The 20,862-nt window shown below is 39.7% G+C and overlaps 2 protein-coding genes across 3 annotated transcripts; both read left to right on the top strand.

Annotated features, from left to right (window-relative positions):
• The first annotated feature begins 208 nt into the window (after positions 1-208).
• Positions 209-10,210, top strand: loxa (lysyl oxidase a). The gene is made up of 8 exons (XM_080420483.1): positions 209-805; positions 1,120-1,529; positions 1,629-1,737; positions 2,220-2,357; positions 5,987-6,140; positions 6,843-6,938; positions 7,892-8,007; positions 9,553-10,210. The coding sequence occupies exons 1-8, from the start codon at positions 510-512 to the stop codon at positions 9,557-9,559; spliced, it is 1,326 nt and encodes a 441-aa protein (XP_080276609.1). The 5' UTR covers positions 209-509; the 3' UTR covers positions 9,560-10,210.
• Positions 10,211-11,352: 1,142 nt separating this feature from the next.
• snx24 (sorting nexin 24) lies at positions 11,353-20,779 on the top strand. Of its 2 annotated transcripts, XM_080420502.1 has the most exons (8): positions 11,353-11,553; positions 13,174-13,257; positions 13,384-13,488; positions 14,473-14,567; positions 14,718-14,747; positions 14,970-15,034; positions 15,229-15,295; positions 19,826-20,779. In XM_080420502.1, exons 1-8 carry the CDS (start codon positions 11,485-11,487, stop codon positions 19,881-19,883), a joined length of 573 nt encoding a protein of 190 aa, XP_080276628.1. In that variant the 5' UTR covers positions 11,353-11,484; the 3' UTR covers positions 19,884-20,779. The 2 variants fall into 2 exon arrangements, with proteins under 2 accessions (XP_080276628.1, XP_080276629.1); XM_080420503.1 differs by lacking the exon at positions 19,826-20,779 and having other exon boundaries at positions 15,229-15,872.
• The last annotated feature ends 83 nt before the right edge of the window (positions 20,780-20,862 follow it).

Here is a 20,862-nt window from a genome sequence, read left to right as displayed (position 1 = left end):
CCTCTGCCAAAAAATAGCAGATCAAGCTTGTAGATCTGCTATTTTCGGCAAATGTTCCTCAGAATAGAGATGCTATGGTTTAAGTGGTTAATGTAAAAGGAAAAAAAAATCCTATCAAAGATTTGGTGGACCCCCGACAGTAACTCTGAGGACCCCCTGGGGGTCCCCGACCCCCTTTTGAAGACCCCTGGTCCAGTTATCAAACAAGTGAAAAATGATCAGCCCTCACGTAGGCTATATCCACTCGTTATGTGAGCAGCAGGCAGGACTGTGAACTCCTCCTCCCCATCTCACTTGGCCCATGCGTCTGCAAGCTGCAGGAACAGAACGATATGAGTTTACGCGGAGAGGTATGAGTCCAGATGTGCTTTTCTATTGTTTGGACATGCCTTAAGAAATGAGGACATTTTAAATTAAATCAAAGGGAGGTGATATATTCCAGTTATTTGAAGAAAAAAAATACTTGTTTGGCCCCACAGACGGACACATCCATTCCAGTCGGATTCGTCATGGGATTACGCATTTTTGGCACGCCACTTTACGCATACACATGCATCTATTTATTAGTTTTCATACCGCGAGCTGTTAATTCTCAGAGGAATCAAGAAGCGAGGCTAGGGAGTAATACTAATAACCGAAGGACGGCGGCTCTTCGGCAGACGCTACAATGGTCACACAACGGCAAGATTTTTAGTATATTAAGTCACGGTTCCGAGTACCAGCCACCGAGGCAAAGGGGCGCATCTAAGGAGCAAGTGCACGCAAGACCTGTCACCATCATTCGCGATGGAGACGTGACTGATGGGTAGGCCTGTCACAACTATTACATAATCGTGTAATGCAATTTTTTGAGATAATCGCAATTATTTTTGTCATAATCGTCATAATCGTTTCCATGTTGGAAAATGTTTTACAATATAAAAACGCAGAAATAGTAGATCTACAAGCTTACAACGTGTCCATTTCTGCTTTTTGATTACGAAGCCTAAAAAGGCCAAACAGAAATGTAATTTGTATTCATATGCTCCAATGTTCAATGACAAAAACACAATTAAATCGTTAATCGCAATTATCTGTATTGACAATTAATCGTCAACTTAAAATTTGTAATCGTGACAGCCCTACTGATGGGGTGGCAAGAAAACAGCTGGGAACCTCCAACCAGGTACCGCCTGAAACGACTGCCCAGGCAGGGTCCGAGTCCAGAGGAGGGCGCACCGACGGTCTGCGCTGGCTCCCACCTCAGGTTCAAAGACGTTTGAGAGGGCACGACCACCACCACCATCAGAATGCCCCCCATCCAAGGGTTCAAGCAGAAACGCTGGCCAATAACACAAAGAATGACACACTGGATAAACCCAGTGTTAGCCCACCACTGCAGAGAAGAGAAGACATGATGGTTGGTGATGACCCCTATGACCCATACAAGTCTACAGATAGAGACAATCCCTATTACAATTACCATGACGCGTACGAGAGACCGAGGCCCAGATCAAGACCCGGGTATGGCACACAGTTTCATCAGTATGGTAAGAAAATGTAGAGTTGCCCTAAAAGTTGTTGTTTTTACTCAGATTTATTTGGAAGTGATGAAGTTATGCAACATTTTCAATTTTTTTTTATTTCAGGACTGCCTGATCTAGTACCAGACGCATACTACATTCAGTCCTCTGCATATGTTCAGAGGGTTCCAATGTACAATCTCAGATGTGCAGCTGAAGAAAACTGTTTGTCAAGGTAGGCTATAATCAAACCTACATGGGAGAGTAGAAGTGGGTTGACTGTCAAGGCCCAGTACGTGATTCAGTCGACCATAACAACCACCTAAAGTGTCTGTGGTCCAGGGTAGCTCTTGTGGTGCCATGCAATGAAGTAAAGTAATAGAGTCCTGCCACTAATCCTTAAGGGTGGAGTGGTGGAATTCTCTGAAGTTTAATCACTGTAGTTTCCCTCGGAGAGAGAGAGAAGAAAGAAGGAAAAAAAAACATTTACACTGGTAAACTCATTAAACTAACCCAAACAGTCATATACGGTACTTGGAGAATATTTTTTTTCCATCCTCAATTTGCACTTAAGCCTGCCTTAATTCAGGGAAACTGCTCCCCAGAGGAGGAGGCATTTAGCATGAAAAGAGATTACTGAGATTATTATCTTCATGCATGGCATGCAGTGATTATTTTATATAAATAATTGTGATGGTGTTTTGTTTGCACATTCAGTTCAGCCTACAGAGGGGAGGTGAGAGACTATGACACTCGTATGTTGTTGAGATTCCCTCAAAGGGTAAAGAACCAGGGCACAGCAGACTTCCTGCCCAGCAGACCACGCTACTCATGGGAATGGCACAGCTGTCACCAGTGAGTACACATCAGTCTCTCTGCAATGTTTGATTTATAATCCATCATACAATGGTGTGGGCTTGTAGATCTGTTGTTATGTTTGGCGCACGACACCGGTGTACACAACGAAATATAAATCAGGCGTCAGTGTCTCGACATTCGATTCAAGCGCTGCTTGGAAAAGAAAAAGGTCTGGCTTTGAATATTGGATTTTCCTTTGTAGTGCTGTGCTCTTGCTGACAAAATATCTGTCCGCATCACCCTTTTCCCCCCTTTTTACAGTTTGTGCAAGAAAACATATGTAAATAAGTGGTTCTCAGAGTGGGGTCCGGGGACCCCCAGGGGTTCTTGAGGTGGTTCCAGGAGTTCCCTAGCAAAATGTGTTAATATGGCGTCAATCAGTCATCTATATATATCAGATTCTTTTGAAATACTTTATCAACACAAATCGTGTATTGGGGTCCCTGGCGCAAAATGTTTTCAGATGGGGCTCTGCGCCCAAATACATATACATTTGGTGGTCCTTGACATGAAAAAGTTTGAGAACCAACACAGGATTCTCATCAATTCCTTGTTGAGACCCTTAATGAATATGGTTGTAGAGATGTGTGGCCTAAAAATTAATTAAAAACAAAATGATGTAAAAACGTCATTATAGGGATATACGTAGCTACTTAAAATACAGTAACTTCTGGACTCAGTACCACTCCTAGTCCTAGACTTTGAGAAGACAGCCTGTGCAACTTTAGCCCAAACAATGATAGAGAATCACAGCCAGAACTACAGTATATCAACAGTAGCAGGCCCCAGCTACTAGCCATAACCTAAACATAGCCAGTCTGGGAGCTTATGGAAAAATGTCTTCAATCTAATACAAGAGTATGTTAACACAACTGGGACTCAGGCAACATTGTTTCAACAGAGGGTGCCATAGTGCAATTACAGACAAGGCCTTTGAAGGAAAATATTGCCACTATTGAACAATTGTCTGCCTCTTTCCTACCTCTAAATGAAGACTCACATAGCATGTTGTTCAATGACACAACACTTTAAAAAAATATTATTAAACATATTATTAAAAATCACATATTCATTCCTCATCATATATCTTTGGTTAATATAGTATAATGCTTGAATCCCCGTTGTTAATTTCAGTCTAATGTAGTGTAATATAGTAATATAATATATAATATATAATATAATCTTCTATACATAAGCTATACAATCAATTGATCAAATTCAATAAAACACTCAATTAGTATAGCAATCTGAACTATTGACTGGATTGGAACTATTTTATTGAACCTTTAAAGGGATACTTCACTTTCCGCCGGGGGACACATTTAAAAAAAATATTAAAAATAAATGAAAAAAGTTATGGAAAATTCATGGCCCCCTCACGACACGCAGTGTCCTACTAATGTGTGAGGGGGCCATGAATTTTCCATAACTTTTTTCATTTATTTTTAATATTTTTTTAAAATGTGTCCCCGGCCCGAAAGTGAAGTATCCCTTTAAGTGTCCCCCTGTCTATTTCTGTGTGTGTGTGTGTGTGTGTGTGTGTGTGTGTGTGTGTGTGTGTGTGTGTGTGTGTGTGTGTGTGTGTGTGTGTGTGTGTATTAGCTAACATGATTCATCATTTAGCTAATAGAAAGTCACTGAATTATTAGAAGCATGCAGCATTTTAATCAATATAGACTACTGAACTAGAACAACATAATTTGTGCTGAAACGTACCATATTATGTTTGAACCTGAACCACTTTCACCCTGGCATCACTTTGGATAGGTCTTGGATTGGATTGGTCATTATAGGTGACCATTTTCAAAACAATAGAAAATAAATCCACAATTTTCAAAAATAGTGAAAATAGCTGATCTACAAGATCACAACATTGCAACTTGTTGTCACTATTTGTTGTACAACAAAATAAATAGGGCTTAAGTGGTTAATACTTATATTTCAGCATAAATCCATTTTGTGTGCCCAACCACTGACATATTTATGTACAGTTTACACAAAGAAATGCAATAAACAATTGTGATAAAAGAAACCCAGCTGAAATGAAAAATAGTGAACCTTCCTTTAGTGAACACATGGGAAAGTGCTCACATTTCACAATTCCACAGTATCAGAGTTAGACTACCTCATTCCATAGTTATGTCCTAAAATAAGCAATCCACTTTTCTAATCCCAAGTAAGGAGTACATCTGGCACAGCCCCAATGATCGACATACTGTAGGTTCTGCACACACTAAGGGCGGTTTCAGACTGGGTTCGTTTGAATCAAACCGGTCCCGAGTACGCTTGGCTGGCCAGCATTCACACTGGCCAAGATTCTAACGCACTCAAGACCATTTTCATTGAACAGTAATGGTAAATATGTGCCTCATGGGGGCGCTGTTGACTATGGGGCTTTGGGAGAGCGAATGTCATTCACAGAAGAAAAGTCACTCTAGAGTGAATAATAAAGTTTGACTGTGTTCCTGACGTTGTCTTGAGTTATAATAACAACAGATCAACAATACACAACCAAAGCAGTGTGTGCACTGGTCTTTGAAACCTCGAAATGTAACGTCGCCTGTTAATATGATATTGGCGTCACGGACGCATCCTTGGTGTGACGTCACAGACTAATCCTTGGTGTATTTATCCTTATAAATACGTTCGCCACACATGTGTTTTTTGTTTATTATTTTTCACGGCTCGCGCTACTCAAACACTAGCGGGATTATTATTTCTTGTCAACATTCAAGTAGAACTATGAGAAGGTATAACCCAGCTAAAATAATGTGTCATTATAAAAAATATATAAATGATATATGATTAGCAGTCCACTTCCTTCTCTTGGAACGGATGGATTCACACTGCCGCGTTCTGTTCCCGACTCCGCAGCAATCGGACCCGAGACTACCTCCCAAGGTGGTTTCGGGTACGGTACGGTGATGCGTTACCGGGAACGGTTCGCTACGTTCACACTACCACAACATCTGCCATGTGGTTCGGGGTGTGCACCCGGGACCATAGTGTGAAAGCGCCCTAAAAGTGGATCCGAAAGAGTCCATTTGTACAATCTTAGAGTTCAATTCAGTTAGAGTTCAAACACTCTATATTTTACTGTGACTTTTTCATTTTTTTTAGGCAGTGTTTTGAAAGTCAATTCAGTAGAAAATGTAAAAAAGTGATGTTCAAGCTGATTGGTAACATAATTCGGATTAAGTTAACTTTAGTTTACACATTGTAACTACAATAAAATTATTAATTACTGGTGTCACTACCGTGGTCATGTCATTATAGGTGAAAAGCTTCAAAGATTTCCCCAAATCTTCAAAAACAACAACAACAACAACATCAACAACAACTGTAAAGCTATGGAGCTGTGAGCTTGTAGAGCTTGTACCTTTGCACTACATCGCCGTACAACAAAGTGTTAAATAGGGCTTAAGTGGTTAAGACCAAATCATACAAAAATATTCAGTCATTCTTTTTGAAGTGCTGAAAACCAACATGGTTCAGAGACTTATTACAATATTCACTATAATGACCTTGGGTCCTTCTAAATTCATTTACATTTAGTTACTCGAGCTAAAACAATTCAAGAGCCCCATAATATTGCAAGTGTTAAACATAATGTTGCTGATTCTCAGGCATTACCACAGCATGGATGAATTCAGCCACTATGACCTACTGGATTCCGGTGGCAGGTCGGTGGCAGAGGGCCACAAAGCCAGCTTCTGCCTGGAGGACACCTCCTGTGACTATGGCTACTACAGGAGATTTGCGTGCACTTCACACACCCAGGTGACCTCGGAAACTTCTACGACACTGGTTCTCAAAGCATGGTCTGGGGACCCCCAGGGGTCCTTGAGGGGCTTCCAGGTGGTCCCCAACAAAATGAGGAACAGTTGTCTTAAAGGGATAGTTCACCCCCAAAAATATATTTTTGTTTTTGTCGCATTCCTAAGACAATCATTTGATGACCAGCGGACCGGTAGGCAGCGGTACCGGAACCGCTGCCGGGGATTAGGAATGCGACTATCCATGAATTCAAGTCTCCATGGAGTGACTAATCGATTGAAAAAAAGCAATTTTTGGGGTGAACTATCCCTTTAAGCCCTATTTTATTTTCAGCTTTATTTGAAAAAGGCCAATCTACAAGCCTATCTCTAGGCCTCTACCTATCTGTTGTGAACTTCTTTTCAAAATCTTGACAAAACAGATGGGGGTCTGTGGCCAAATACTACAATTTGGGGGTCCTTGTCATGTTTCTGAACTGCATGTTTATGAGTATGTTTCTACAACATACTCTCAGTCCTAAATCTTGATGTTAGATATTTACTGATTTTAACCACCTTAAGCCCTAAATATTTTGTTGTATGGCAAATAGTGAAAATAAACGATAATGAATACACAATAAAAAAAAGTCTTATAAATAATAGCCTACTTCCAGTGATTGTGATTTGAAAATCAGCTGTTTTATGATTATGTTTTTCAAAATGACAGGGGCTGAGTCCAGGATGTTATGATACCTATAATGCTGACATTGACTGCCAGTGGATTGACATCACAGATGTGAAACCTGGAAACTATGTACTCAAGGTTTGTTAGAATACCAGATGACATAGCTGACACACTTCTTTGTTAACCCATTAAGACCGGAAACGCATCTGTGTCATTTTAAGATTTCTTTGGCTATTCAAAAATAGCAGATATACAAGCTCATAGCGCGGCACCGAGTGCCACGCTACAAGCTTGTAGATCTGAAATCGTGAAAATGTTTGCAAATCTTTTAATATGTGTATTTTAAAGCGATTTGTAACTCAAATCTTTGCTTCTGGGGGGTCCCTGGAACAAAATATTGTACACATTTAAAAAATATATATATATTCAAAGATTTGTATTCTAACCCTAACCCAAATTTTCAGCAGATCTACAAGCTCATAGCGCAGCACTCAGTGCAGCACTATGAGCACACAGTGCAGCACTATGAGCTTGTAAATCTGCTATTTTTGAATAGCCAAAGAAATCTAATCCCGGTCTTAATGGGAACGTTTTACCCCTAATGCACAATTACTGCATGTTTTCGAATCTCAGTAGAGCTTATACCGTACATACAGTAGCATGGGTGACTTTATCTCTCTTGTAATGTTCACTTATCGTCACTGTCGGGCAGACACCTTCTATCTCCATATTTCTTCTTTCTACGTTTTGTTTCATATGGCAGTGTCACACAAAAGTAGCATAACAAAATAGCCGATGTACAAGCTCACATCGTGTTGAGATGCAACACAGATTGAAAATGTTTAAGATTTGAGAATTTCTCCTAAAATAATATGCCCAGTTTGAAAGTGCTTGAGTCTGTCTGTGGGTTTTATAAATATTTAACCAATGAAAAGTATTAACAAGAGCTTGTTACTAAATAATAACTACATTGGATCCATTGGAACACAAGCTCCACGTTTCTTTTCTTTTTTTTTCACACACATTTCCTGAAAAGAAACGGTTTCAATGTTGCCACCTGACAGACTGACCCCTCTGTTATTTTTCTCTAGATCGCTGTAAACCCTAGCTATCAGGTTCCAGAACAGGACTACAGCAACAACATAGTACGCTGTGAGGTTCGCTACACTGGCAACTATGCCTATGTTTCAGGCTGCCACATGTCACCGTAAGTATGACTATTTTGTTTTATTTAAACATTTCGTACACTGGTTCTCAAAGTGGGGTGCGGGGGGACGCTAGGGGCCCTATCTTGCGCTCCGCCTTACCCCTTATCTCTAAACTATTTTGACATTTTTGACTATTTTGAAAAACATTTTAAATAGCTCAATTAGCCGACAATGTGTCGATGTAGATCGGCTATTTGAACTATTTAAAAATGTTTTTCAAAATAGTAAAAAATACCAAAAAAGTTTAGGCATAAGGGGTAAGGTAAGATAGGGCCCTAGGGGTCATTGACAGGGCTCCAGGGCGTTCCCAGCAAAATGAGGAACAGTTTAAACACTTAAGCCCTATTTTATTTTTCGGCTATTCGACAATAGCTGACAAGCTCACAACACTTGTTGATCGTCTATTTTAGAAAAATAACAAATCTTGACAAGTCTTTTTTTTTCAAATGGGTCAGTGGCTAAATACATATCAATTGGGGGTCCTTGACTTGTTTGAGAATCACAGGAAAGATGCTCTTTGGTTGTGGGGTTATAATGTAAAGGACCATGGACCGTTTCTTTTTTGTTTATTTAGTTGATCAATACCTTTTTCAGGTTTATGATCCAGTCGGGAGCGGAACTAACCCTACGTCACCAGGCGCGTCATACGCGTCATCAGGTGGCCGGAACCCGCAAGCCTCACCCCAAAATAACTCCGGCTGCGATCAAGGGCATTGTAATAGGGCCTACCTAATAAAATCCTTGATGCTGCGTAGTTTAGCTTAATTTTTAAATACAAAATAAATATAAATGTGAATGTACTTTCCGGAGACTATTTAGAGTCTGTCTACCTTTGTTATCCCACGGGGAAATTCTATTCCATTTAAATAGGGATTGAGGAAACAAACAGGGGGAACCAAAACAAAGCGGCTCCGCAAAACGGAACCCGCAACACCCGGAACCAGAAGCTTTTTGGGGGATTTTTTTCAGTAGGCGTGGCCTAGACCGGATCACACGGGCAATTTAATAACGAATACCAGGCTTTCCTCAACGTGGAAAGACTGGTGATGCGAGGTTAAGTTTGGCATAGTTCTCCTGAACATGAAATACTCTGACACGTCTTCACTACATCATGTCTTCATCAGGGACTGAATAACGTAACAAATGGCACCCATAGGGTCTTCATCAGCGCAAAGACCTGATGGGTTGACATTTTTACACTGTTGGTGCCATTTTCAACATTTTAATATGTTGGCTAACTATTATTCTCAGAATCTTTTCTGCTACTTGCCATATTTTTGCCAGTAGGGGTCATGTGCAAAAGACCCATTGTTGCTTCTAATACAGGAATATCTGCTCCTACGCACCAATATTTTTCTTATGGTCTGGTCTTTGTCGACATATACTGTATAATGTGTCTCATTTATGAAACGAATACGTTTGTGTGTTGCCAAATCAGCATTTTTAATTTAAAGGAAATGTCCTCATGCTGTTTTGGATTAATTCAAACATGACCAGGTATTTGTTTTATAAATACTGATAAAAAAATATGTTTTGTTTTTCAGGTATTGATTACAGTCATTCACAGCAACTCTGTGGAGCAGTTCTATAATGACAGTGAAGAGAAGGACTGCATATAAGAAAACCAGTATGAATTGTGAATGTTGGCTCTTTTCCAAATTACTTTTTCTGTACTTAGCTACACATTAAGTAATCATTCAAAGTACTTAAGGATTGCAGTGAGGGTTCTTTTTTATATTATATATAATTGCAAATGTGTTAAAAGTATGATACATTTGAAATGATTGGATTTCAGAAATGTTTTATTTAGTACCAGATAATGACTATGATGAGTAAACAATTTGCAGACACAAAATGTGAGCTTGATAAAGTTGTGTGTACATATTTTCATACAGGCATATTGTTTTTCATCTTTGCCTTTCACCCTTTTATTTAGTTTTATCTTGTTCAATTTTCATTAGCTTCTATTCCATTTTGACTTTGTGCTTGCATTTCTTACCATACCTAATTAAAGAGAAAACGGCAACAACTAGTTAAGTCCAGCAAAATAAAAGCCCTCAAACCCAAACTGTGCAGTCTATCAATCACTATAGAACTAAGCTGAAAAGACCATTATTAAAGGAAACTATTTGTTATATTTATATGCCCATGAAGGAAGCTCATTTTACTGCAAATCCTTTGGCGAAATATACTTGAATAAAACATTGTGATACTCATGTCCTCTTCTTAAACTACCAGTCCTCACTGAGCACACATTGGACACACGCACGCACGCACGCACGCACGTGCGCGCACACACACACACACACATACACACACACGCACACGCACACGCACACGCACACACACACACACACACACACACACACGCACACGCACACGCACACGCACACGCGCGCACACACACACACACACACACACACACACACACACACACACACACACACACACACACACACACCAGCTTGAGCTGGGTCTAGTAGCAATCACTAAAGCTCTTGCATAAAATATCTATTCCATCCATTATTTAGAACATGCTACCATCATAGTTCAATATGCCTTGAAAAGGGATATACAGGGGTGGATTTGAACACTTAATATGAAAATCTGTACTTTTCCTGCTATAACATATCCAAACAACCTAGTTTTTGGCACAATTGCCATTAGTGACACTTTTTTTTCTGCATGCAAAAACAGTTTAATAATGTCTTATGATTTGAACAGGTGTCACTTTACTCCACTTCACTAGGTGGCAGCAATGAGGCTTTGGACAGCCTGCCCGGGTACCAGCGTTGCCATGTCCGCTCATTATAAGCGACTTTGGGTTTGTTTTTCTGTAAAGTTGCTTGTAAATATTGGTAGTTGCGGGTTTAAAATTTGTGGGCTTGTTTCTAAAGTGTAGTTAATTATTTTGGACTCGTTTCTAAAGTGTAGTTTCTTATTGGCTTGTTTCTGAAGTGTAGTTTCTTATTTTGGGCTTGTTTCCTAATGTTTAAACCAGTGGTTCTCAAACATGTTCGTGTCAAGGACCCCCAAATTAATTTGTATTTGTAAACCCAACCTTCTGAAAATATTTTGTGCCAGACACCCCCATTCATTTTGTGGATCAATATTGTGGATTGAAAAATATTCCAAAATGTCCTCCTTTAAAAAAAAAGTTTTTTCTTTGAAAATATCAAATCCATAAGTGTGAGCTTGTAGATCAGCTATTTTCAAAAAGCCAATGGTCAGTTAGGTGGCCACCGTGGCCTGTAAGTCGCTTCTTTTGGGCTTGTTTTCATAGACCAGGTTGCTTATTTCTCTCACACAATGTGGCAACACTGCCGGGTACAAGCAATGATTTTTATCAGGGGGACGAGAGTGACCAACAGCAGTATTATTTGCCAGCTTTCAAAGCTGGGTTTCGTGGCTCTGTGTCCCATTTATAGAGTTATATATTATGCTCTGTCCTCGTTAATGTTGTTGTTTTAGTGACAATGCATCCCGTCAGGGTCTCAATACCATCATTCCGTTCAGAAAACAGCTCGATTGAGAAAGGATACACGGTAAGCTACTCTGTCTGTCGTCTTCAGCGTTGCCATGTCCGCTGATTATAAGCGACTTTGGGCTTGTGTTTCTGTAAAGTTGCTTGTAAATATTGATAGCTGCGGGTTGCGTTTTTTTGGGGGGCTTGTTTCTAAAGTGTAGTTGCTTATTTGGGCTTGTTTCCTGAATGTTGTTTAAACCAGTGTTTCTCAAACATTTTATGTGAAGGACCTCCATATGTATCTGCAGACCCCCATCTGAAAATGTGTTATGCCGTGGACCCCCATTACAAGATTTGTGTTGTTAAAATGTTTCAAAAAAATATATTCCACTTTTTTTTCCTTCATTTTCTTCAAGATTTGTTTTGTTGAAAATAACAGATCTACAAGCTCACAACGCTCTACTCGCTTCTTTTGGGCTTGTTTTCATAGACCTGGTTGCTTGTTTCTCGCTAAACCTGGCAACACGGGTCGTCTGTCTGTCTCTTAGCTGTCACGTATTTAGATTGGCAGCCAACTTGTTATGGTCACCCTGAAAATAAACTACAAATGTCAATTAATTAGATCAAGTACTTATACTGCTTTGACTTGACGACCATATATGCCACTGCTAACGGGATTGGGGTTATTTTATAGCAAGCAATGCTACAGTAAGCAACTCGATCCACTACGACTAAAACGAGAATAATCAATTGATTTGGGTTCACAATCATTGATCGAACATAAAAATCGACTTAAGTTTATTTTTGTGTTCGATCAATGATTGTGAGCCGAAATCCGATTGATGATATCCTCAAATATAGTATAATTTTTCAGAGCCGCTCCATTTTAACATGAAATATCCTGACTACTGTTTGTTATAGAACTATATTTAAATGTAATCATAGTATATGAGAGTATATACTATGAGATCAAATAAAAATAAAAAGGGAACAAATTCAAGCAATAATAAGCAGGCCACCTGTCTGTGCCTCCTACCTGTTCTCTGGGGAGTGATCCTGTATTCATCAGCAGGTGTAAACATTACAACAATAATATTACAGTGAGACAACCAGATAAACTCGTATTTGTTCACCCCACATAATGATGGCTTCCAAATCGAGATCGCATTTTATTCAAAGATCACAAGAATAGCATGTGGTTTTTGTATGCGTGATTCTCTAGCCTTGGACTCTTAGATATTTCTCTTATCGATTTTGACATTTAAAATGTCAGAATCGATTAAATAAATGAATGTTTGACAGTCTTGGTCCAAGGTTAGGTGATTTTCTTAATCCATTTGACTGTATCTTGATAAGAACAACAAAATGTATACAACAAATAGGCCTACAGAAATTTAAGGAACAGATCAAGTTGAGGGAAGTGGGAGAGTGTCACAGGAGGAGTCATTAGTGTACTCACATTTGGATAAGAGTAACCAGATGTTTCCTGATAACTAGCTGACACAGATAATTACTGCCTGCCTTGCATAATGCACTCACTGTGTGAGATAAAGTGGTGGTGTGTACATTTTCTGATAAACTCGTGACATACCATACATAATGTCTTCAGCCAAACGACAACAAAAACAATTGACTCACTGTGTTTTATTACTGTAGCATTAACACAAATGTATAAATTTATTTTGTTTTTCCCTTTCAGCTTTTTAGCATTGATGTGCTCATGAATGGCAGGCAGCATGCTGTTGAGAAGCGCTACAGTGAATTTCATGCTCTGCATAAAATGGTGAGTTTGTGAGCATCCCACCATCCAGTTGAGCCAGTAGTACTAGTAGTTATGTGTCGTGTACTTGTGAGTTATCTTGGATTTTTCTTTCATTTTCATTTGCATCTGATCTTTGAACACCTCTAGTTAAAGAAGAGCATAAAGCCACCTGAGATTCCTTCTAAACATGTAAGGAACTGGGTTCCCAAGGTTCTGGAGCAGAGGAGGCTAGGTCTGGAGCTCTATCTACAGGTACCTGCATCTAAACAAATCAGGCTTGTATGTAATTTGATCCTTAATTAGCTTTGACGAAAGAAGAAAAATACAGCCCTGAAAGAGCAGATCTATAAGCCCACAACACGTTGCGATGCAATGTTGTGAGCCTGTGAGCTGTTTGTCATATGATGAAGTATACAGTCTTACAAGTATACAAGTGGTGCAATTCAACATACCTCTATGTTGCATGTCTTTCTTATCTGACTTGAAAAACTAAACGAAATAATAAATAAAAAATAGCAGATATACAAGCTCACAGCAGCACGTCACTGCGAGCTTGTACATCTGCTATTTTTTTAACATTTGGAGGAGGGGGGGGGGGGGCTGGGACAAAACATTTTCAGATGGGGTCTGCAACCAAATACATATCAATTTGGGAGTCCTTGTGGCACGGAAAAGTTTGAGAACTACTCATTTAGAAGGCATTTGTAGAATCGGCCTCAGGTCTTAATGGGTTAAAGGTCATAAGCAAGGAACACAAGCATTGCAGCAATGCTGCCTGAGAAAGTACATTAGTTCAAAACGCATTGCTGTTTGTACGTCAAGAGCCTATTGTGTTCCTTGATTAGAGGGTTGTTTGAAACTCTGCACTACCTAATAGCACTAATACATATTTTGCTGCATGTGTGGAACTTCCTGCTTTGATACTTTTTCATTATTTTGAGTCCGTATGGAAGCCCTTCCCCAACGTCTTTTTGTGGTTACCTGTGGGTTACAACAGGGTACAGTTTAGAAGTATCATATTGTTTTGCAATAAATTACAATATTATATAATATTATTTAGGACTGATTTGAATCATGAAACATTGAACCAATACAAACTATGTGGACTAAAGTTGACGGTTAAAAAGAATCACAAATGAAAATGATTTGGTTTAACCCAACATGAGCTATGCAGATAGGTTTGTGTTCTTGTCCATCACATACACTGTAATTTGCCTTTTTTTTTCTTCTTTATAGACTATAATCATGGAGAATGAGGTTCTTCCAAAGATATTCCTGGATTTCCTGAATATCCGCCATTTTCCTTCAGTGCCAAAAACAGAAAGCTGTGGGTGAGTTTGAGCTGTGGGTTTTCCATAAAAAGAAACCACCGCTTGAGGAGTTTTGTGCTGTTGAGTCTAGAGTTCCCATTTACAGTGTGAGATACATTTTCTCGATCTAGATCACTGTGTGTGTAAACATACGGTTTTCTTTCACTCAAGGTCATTTGAAACGGAATCAGAAGAATCAAGGTCAGTCTTTTTTCTTTTCTTTTTCCAGTTTTCTTGGATATGTTTTTTGTGAATATTTAAAATGTATTGTCAAAATAAAGCTCAGAAGAGTTAACTGATCTGTTCTGCCCATTTTAAAATGTTCTGTACCTCTTGAACTATGCTGTTGCCACTGCCTTTGTACCACTGTTTCTGCATTCTGAGATTTTACTTAAGTGGCCTCATTTGTGGGTTATTTTACAGTAAACTTTCACACCAACCAGTTTTACTCTTTCTGAGAGACCCCTATCTGCTCCCATCTACCCATGGTAAGATCATACTACTGTACTTACAATACACTACACTACACACTGCTATCACAAACATACTACCCTTTCCTTAACATAGTCATTCCAGTTGCGTCCTTTGCAAGATTAACCATTTGTGGAAATGTTTACTACAGCCATACACATAGCCACTTTTTAACAAAAGCTCAAATATGTTTCTTCTTCTCCATCTTTAGATACCTTTTCAAATGTTGTGATTGAAGGTGTAATGCACGGAGTATTCTATCCAGACCTTCAACCAAGGTAGAGATACAAAGAAGTTTTGAGGGGTCATTTGAACAAAAGGTTGCTTCTGATTTAAACTCTATGTAGGTGTGCTCTTGTGTGTATGTTACATGTAGATGCATTGGGCCTCATTTGTAAAACACACCTTAAAGCTGCATTGTGCGATATTTTTTTATATTCATAAGGCCTGTGATGCAATCATGAACAAAAATCCCGCACTCTGCTCTTGCTCAGCAACATCAGTTTTATTGACGTTTCATTGAGATGTAACGCTACTGACCAACAGGGCTTGGTATTGTTTGGAAAATTACAATACCAGTCTGAGTACCAGTGTCTTGAAATGGCACTGATACCAAAGGAGTACTTAATTTGAATATCAGTCATGTACTGTAACTGTAAGTACTTGAGTATAACACACGTCACTCTACACCAGCGTTTCCAAACCGCCGTTCCGCGGTGTGCCGCCTGAGAGGGCTGGGTGTGCCGTGTAAAATTCAGAAGAAACAGAACAGATGATTTTTCTTTACTATTTCACCTTTGTCAGTAGTGTAGAGTCTACACTACTGACAATGCTGAAATAGTAAAAAGAAAACATATATATATATTTTTTAAATTAAATAAAGTATGCATTTAAACAGCCATTTTAACCACTTTCCACCTAGCGTCCATAATTTTGGCCACGTCATTATAGGCAAACATTTTCAAACTGTCATACAATGCTGTATGAAATAGGCTTAAGTGGTTAAAACATAATTTGAGTTCTAGTATAATTTACATGACTTGACGACAATACAATGCAACGGATATGCTGCTTCAGTTAGTCTCACTTATTTTTGGTAATTTTCATTATTATTCTTTTTCTCCCCGATGTTATGCCAATTAATTCCACACTTGTGTGTTGTCAGTCACTGCTGTTGTATCCTACTGACTCACCTGCCAGTGAGTAGTAGCCCCCACCGGGAGGATGTAGAGCCTCCGCCCTACTCCTCCGGCCCAGCACTCCCTGCTGACAGCCTGTCGGTGACAAATATCACCCTCCCCGCCCGGCTTACCTCCCCCGAACACAGGCCAATAGGCTCTATGCACAGCAGCCATATTGGGAATAAATTGGGCCCCTTCCTTACTTCCTTCACAGGTGTTACCAATGATACTAATTAAGGCTCTGTTCCATTTAGTGTGGCATAGTGGTTGTCTTATTTTCAAGGACCCCCATAACTCTGAGAGTGTACAAATGGACCCGTAATCCATTTGTACACTCTCAGAGTTACACACCCACCATAAGGGGCCATTTGGGAACCAAAATGGAGTGTTTCTAGTGAGCCAACATGCACGATATCAGCACCCTGACCAGAATGGAACAGAGTCTTCATTAGTATCATTGGTAACACCTGTGAAGGAAGTAAGAAGAAGCCCAATTTCTTTCCAATATGGCTGCTGTGCATAGAGCCTATTGTGTTCGTATAGATAAGTGCTCGACAAAGCCGGATGCACCACGTTGGATTCGAAACCCCCCTGCGTCCGCGGTGGTGGGCAGGCACTTTACACCACTGCACCACCCCAGTGCCTAGAACCCACTTATAATTCTTCACATAAACAAGTCTGCTTTTTCTGAAGCCAGACATAACCTTTCTGTACTTATTTTATCTCCAGCACTGGAAAAGATCCGCTCTGCTGGAGTGGAAGAGGCCTTGACACAATATAACGCAAAGCCAGCCACACTTTTGACTGCTTCAGAAGCATCACATAAACGGAATGAAATTCAGCCATAGCTGAATGGGGTAGAGAGAGAGGCCGCCTCGGAAACAGAAGGTCCCCAGTTCACCCCCGGCCTAGTTTGTGTCTGAGCAAGACACTTAATGGCAATAGCCCACTGTTCCTAATAGTTAGAAAATGTAGAGGACACATTTTTACGTATGTGCAAATGTACTGTGGCAAAAACACCCCAAAGAAGTGGGCACTGGGGACCATATCATAAATGAGACGACGAGCCAAACTTCAAACACAGGAGCTGTAGAAGCTGTAGTGGGCCAATCATGTGTCGTATGATGTTAGAGAAGTAGGTCTTGATCGCTGGACTCTGCTACTTGGTAGTCTTAATTTGATCAATACCTTTTTAAAGTAACAATAACCAACCCTATCAGCCAATATGTGCACGTGCCAGCTGTCAATGTAGTTTTTCCTCTCCATTCAAAACCCTGTAAATCTGGCTTGACTTTAACTCGCATTGTGCCGCTATGCGACACATTGTATGAGCTTGTAGATTGGCAGTTTCTTTTGTTGTTTTTTTAATTTTGAATAGGGCTTAAGTGGTTAAACTCCCATAACCATAGTTCTCCAATATGTCTTGTAACTGCAGTTAGAAATGCCTGCAAAAAGTGATAATCAAAATAAAAGCATGCACATCCAAAAAGCATCTGGACAGGTGCTGGATAAAACATAGAATGTAGAAAATGCAAGAGAAATAATCATAGTAAATGTGCGGGTTCACTTAAGGGTCCCAGTTTGGGGGTTTTCAAATATGGTCACCTTACTCATAGTGCATTAAAATTGTGCTATGGGAGGCCTGCACTGCAGTGTGCAAACTGTTGATGATAATGTAATTGTTTAATGCATTTAAACCACCTACCTCTTCACTTGACATGCTAACAAAACTGAAACAGGACAGGCTAGTAGTAGTAGCTAAATGTGTCTCAATTTGTCTGTTGTAGTCTATTGGGTGCATGATGAGATTATTTAATCAAGTATGGGGAGCCAGAGGAAAGTGTCACAGGGAATGGGGAGAGCCATTGTTACCATAATTCCCCTTCTACATTGGTTAGGGCCCCATATCGCACAATGCATCTTTAAGTTGAACACTAAATTATTTTGTCAGCACAAAATGAAAATCCGCTTATGCTTAAATACAAATAGGTAGAACCCTTTTCTACATTAGGGCAATGCATATTCCCACAACCCATCCTAAAATTACACTTATGTGAACAAGATTTTCCCCCAAGAAGTTATTTTCGTTCAGTGGCCTTAGTAATGTTGTTTCCCGATGGGAACATGATATATTTTTGTGGGCAAAAGGATTGATCATGGTGGTTCAGGTTCAAGGCATATGACAGAGAACTGCACCTATGAGCAGTTGTGGTGAGGAGTACATCAGTGAAAGTAAGAATTGTCTTAGCAAAGCCTAGTTTATACTTAGTTGTGCGTCGTGTGTTCAGCTATTTTCAGTGCACGACACTGACACGCAACTACAGTTAAAAATAAGTCAGGCTAAATAATCTACCTTGAAGCCAAACGTGTTTGAGAGGACTAATTAATACCAGTCCATAGTTTGACATCAGATGGGTTAAAGGTAGGTTTCAAGAGAAGCATTATATGTCTGACTTGAAGAGAGAGGCTGACATAAGGGAGGAGTTGTGGAGTGACAGTTATGATGAAGGCATTTGGCTGCCATATTCACGCAATGTAAACGTCAGTTGAGCTTGGCGTCTGGTTGCTATAGTGACGATGCACATTTCCCATGAAATTTAAGTGTAAAACATCTTGTGGAAAAAGTTCTGTTTGCCAACAATTTCTTGCAGGCTGAAAACAAAGAGATCGTCCGATTTGAACCATGGTCTCTTAACACCCTGTGACATACTAGCGTCATGTCCAAGGGGTGTACTTATACATCAAGCTGCCTCACGCTACAGACACAGGAGATAGGCTGCTGCCCTATGGGCCTCATGGCTCGGCAAGGCTTACTTATCTTAACACCCTGAAAACCTGTTTGTGCAATTCACATGATGTTGGACAGCCAACGAGCAGATGAGAATGGACAAATGAAGGAAGCTGAGAATGTAGATCAAAATGTGTAAGTGGAAGAGTCTGTGGAAAGCAAAGAGTCAAAGGATGGGGGTGAGGAGATAGTATGGTGTGTGGTGGGAACACATTACATGAGGGTGATCGGAGAGAAATTAGGAAAGATTCAGTGATGGTCTCTGTCACGTAGAGGTAACAGGGAGATCGTGCTGCGTGTCTCTCCTTCGCTGTGTGTGTGCCCAGGCAGCTACAGTCAATGCTTAGTATAAAAACACCAGATGGGTGCAAGTAGTGGCACTTGCAAAGGATATAAATGCAAGACTTCAGCTCGGATTCACATTCCTTTATTTTGCTAGTACATCAAGCTGGGTTCTTCTGATGAAGGCTCTTGTCCAGGCCAAAACATATTAGCAGCCTGAAACATCTGTTTCATTTTACTCTAGGAGGAAGGCATTGCAACAAAAAAGCTCCTGGCCAGCTGCTTCTTGATGCATACTACGGTGTATAGTCAAGATTTTCTCCAAATTAATTCATTTTCATTCAGTCTCAACCAGTATGTAAATGTAAATGAATTAGGGACAGTTAGAGAGACTGACCTTGAGCAGTTGCAGATGCTGAGAGCTCAAACGGTGAACAGGAAAGAAATTATGAATGCGGGAGGCATTAAATTGACCTTGAATTTCTTTCAGACCAGTTCTATTGCCCCCTTGACCTGAATGCAACGGAGGGTGCAGTGACTAGTGTCATGTTTTCTAGGGTGATCATGTCTCAATGTGACCATGGAAAGCCAGAGACAGGAAGGACTATTGGATAAACTAAGCTGTCTGATGCAAACCGCTAGTTGCCAATGACCACGTCTACATACAAAACCAATGCATACTTAGCTACCTTCTCGTGTCAAGTTGAAGTTCTGTACATCTCAGCTTGTGCATGAATTATTGTGAGTAATTTACAGGCTGTATTTTAAGTATTTTTTTTACATACGTAAGTTGTCTTTATAAATGAGGCCCATGTTGATTTTCACATAATAGGGGAGAAGGGAAAGACTATGACACTTAATTTAGATTAGCTAAGGACCAGCATTTAACACTAATGTCAATAATGTTACACTAAATGTTCCATTTATGTTGGCCAATGCTAAGTTTTCCAACTGTGGAGAGACTATTCACAATCAAATTAATCTTGAAATATAATAAACCTCTGAAAGTCTATATATTGCATTTTAATTAACCGTGCCCAAGGAACTGAAAAGCATCTCATATCGCGGACATTTGCTATCTTTGTTGAATATATGAATTTGCACTTACCATTTGGCCAGTAATTGGTTACCTGCTCTATAGATTCTCCAGTGGAAACAATTGTCTGACTTGACTGGCACTATGGCAAAGTGAAGATGACTTGTTTTAAACAATATGTGCAAACTACAAGAAATGAATAACCCATCTAAGCCAAACAAATCATGATTGCTGTGTTTTATAACAAATTAAGTAATTTCTTAGATATCTGTATGGTAGATTTATATTTGGAGTTTATTTATATTGTGTAACCTTGTACTGATTGTGCTCTGACTGTATATGTATCAATTGTGTGCCATAATGACACCTACTCTGAACAACACTGTGGAGAGAGTTGTACTGTAGCACTTTAGTAAGGGCACTATAATCTGTAAGATATGTATTAAGACTGACATGAATAAAGATGATTATTTCCACAAATGTGATTACTTCAAGTGTGAGTGAAATGTGTAAGTGAAGCCTTATGGACTACAATGTGTGTGGACCCTGCACCCACAG

Source organism: Gymnoscopelus braueri (assembly GCF_963280865.1).
Source record: "Gymnoscopelus braueri genome assembly, chromosome: 22".
Taxonomy (NCBI): domain Eukaryota; kingdom Metazoa; phylum Chordata; class Actinopteri; order Myctophiformes; family Myctophidae; genus Gymnoscopelus; species Gymnoscopelus braueri.
Note: the sequence above shows the minus strand (reverse complement) of the source record. Positions and strands in the feature narration are given on the sequence as shown.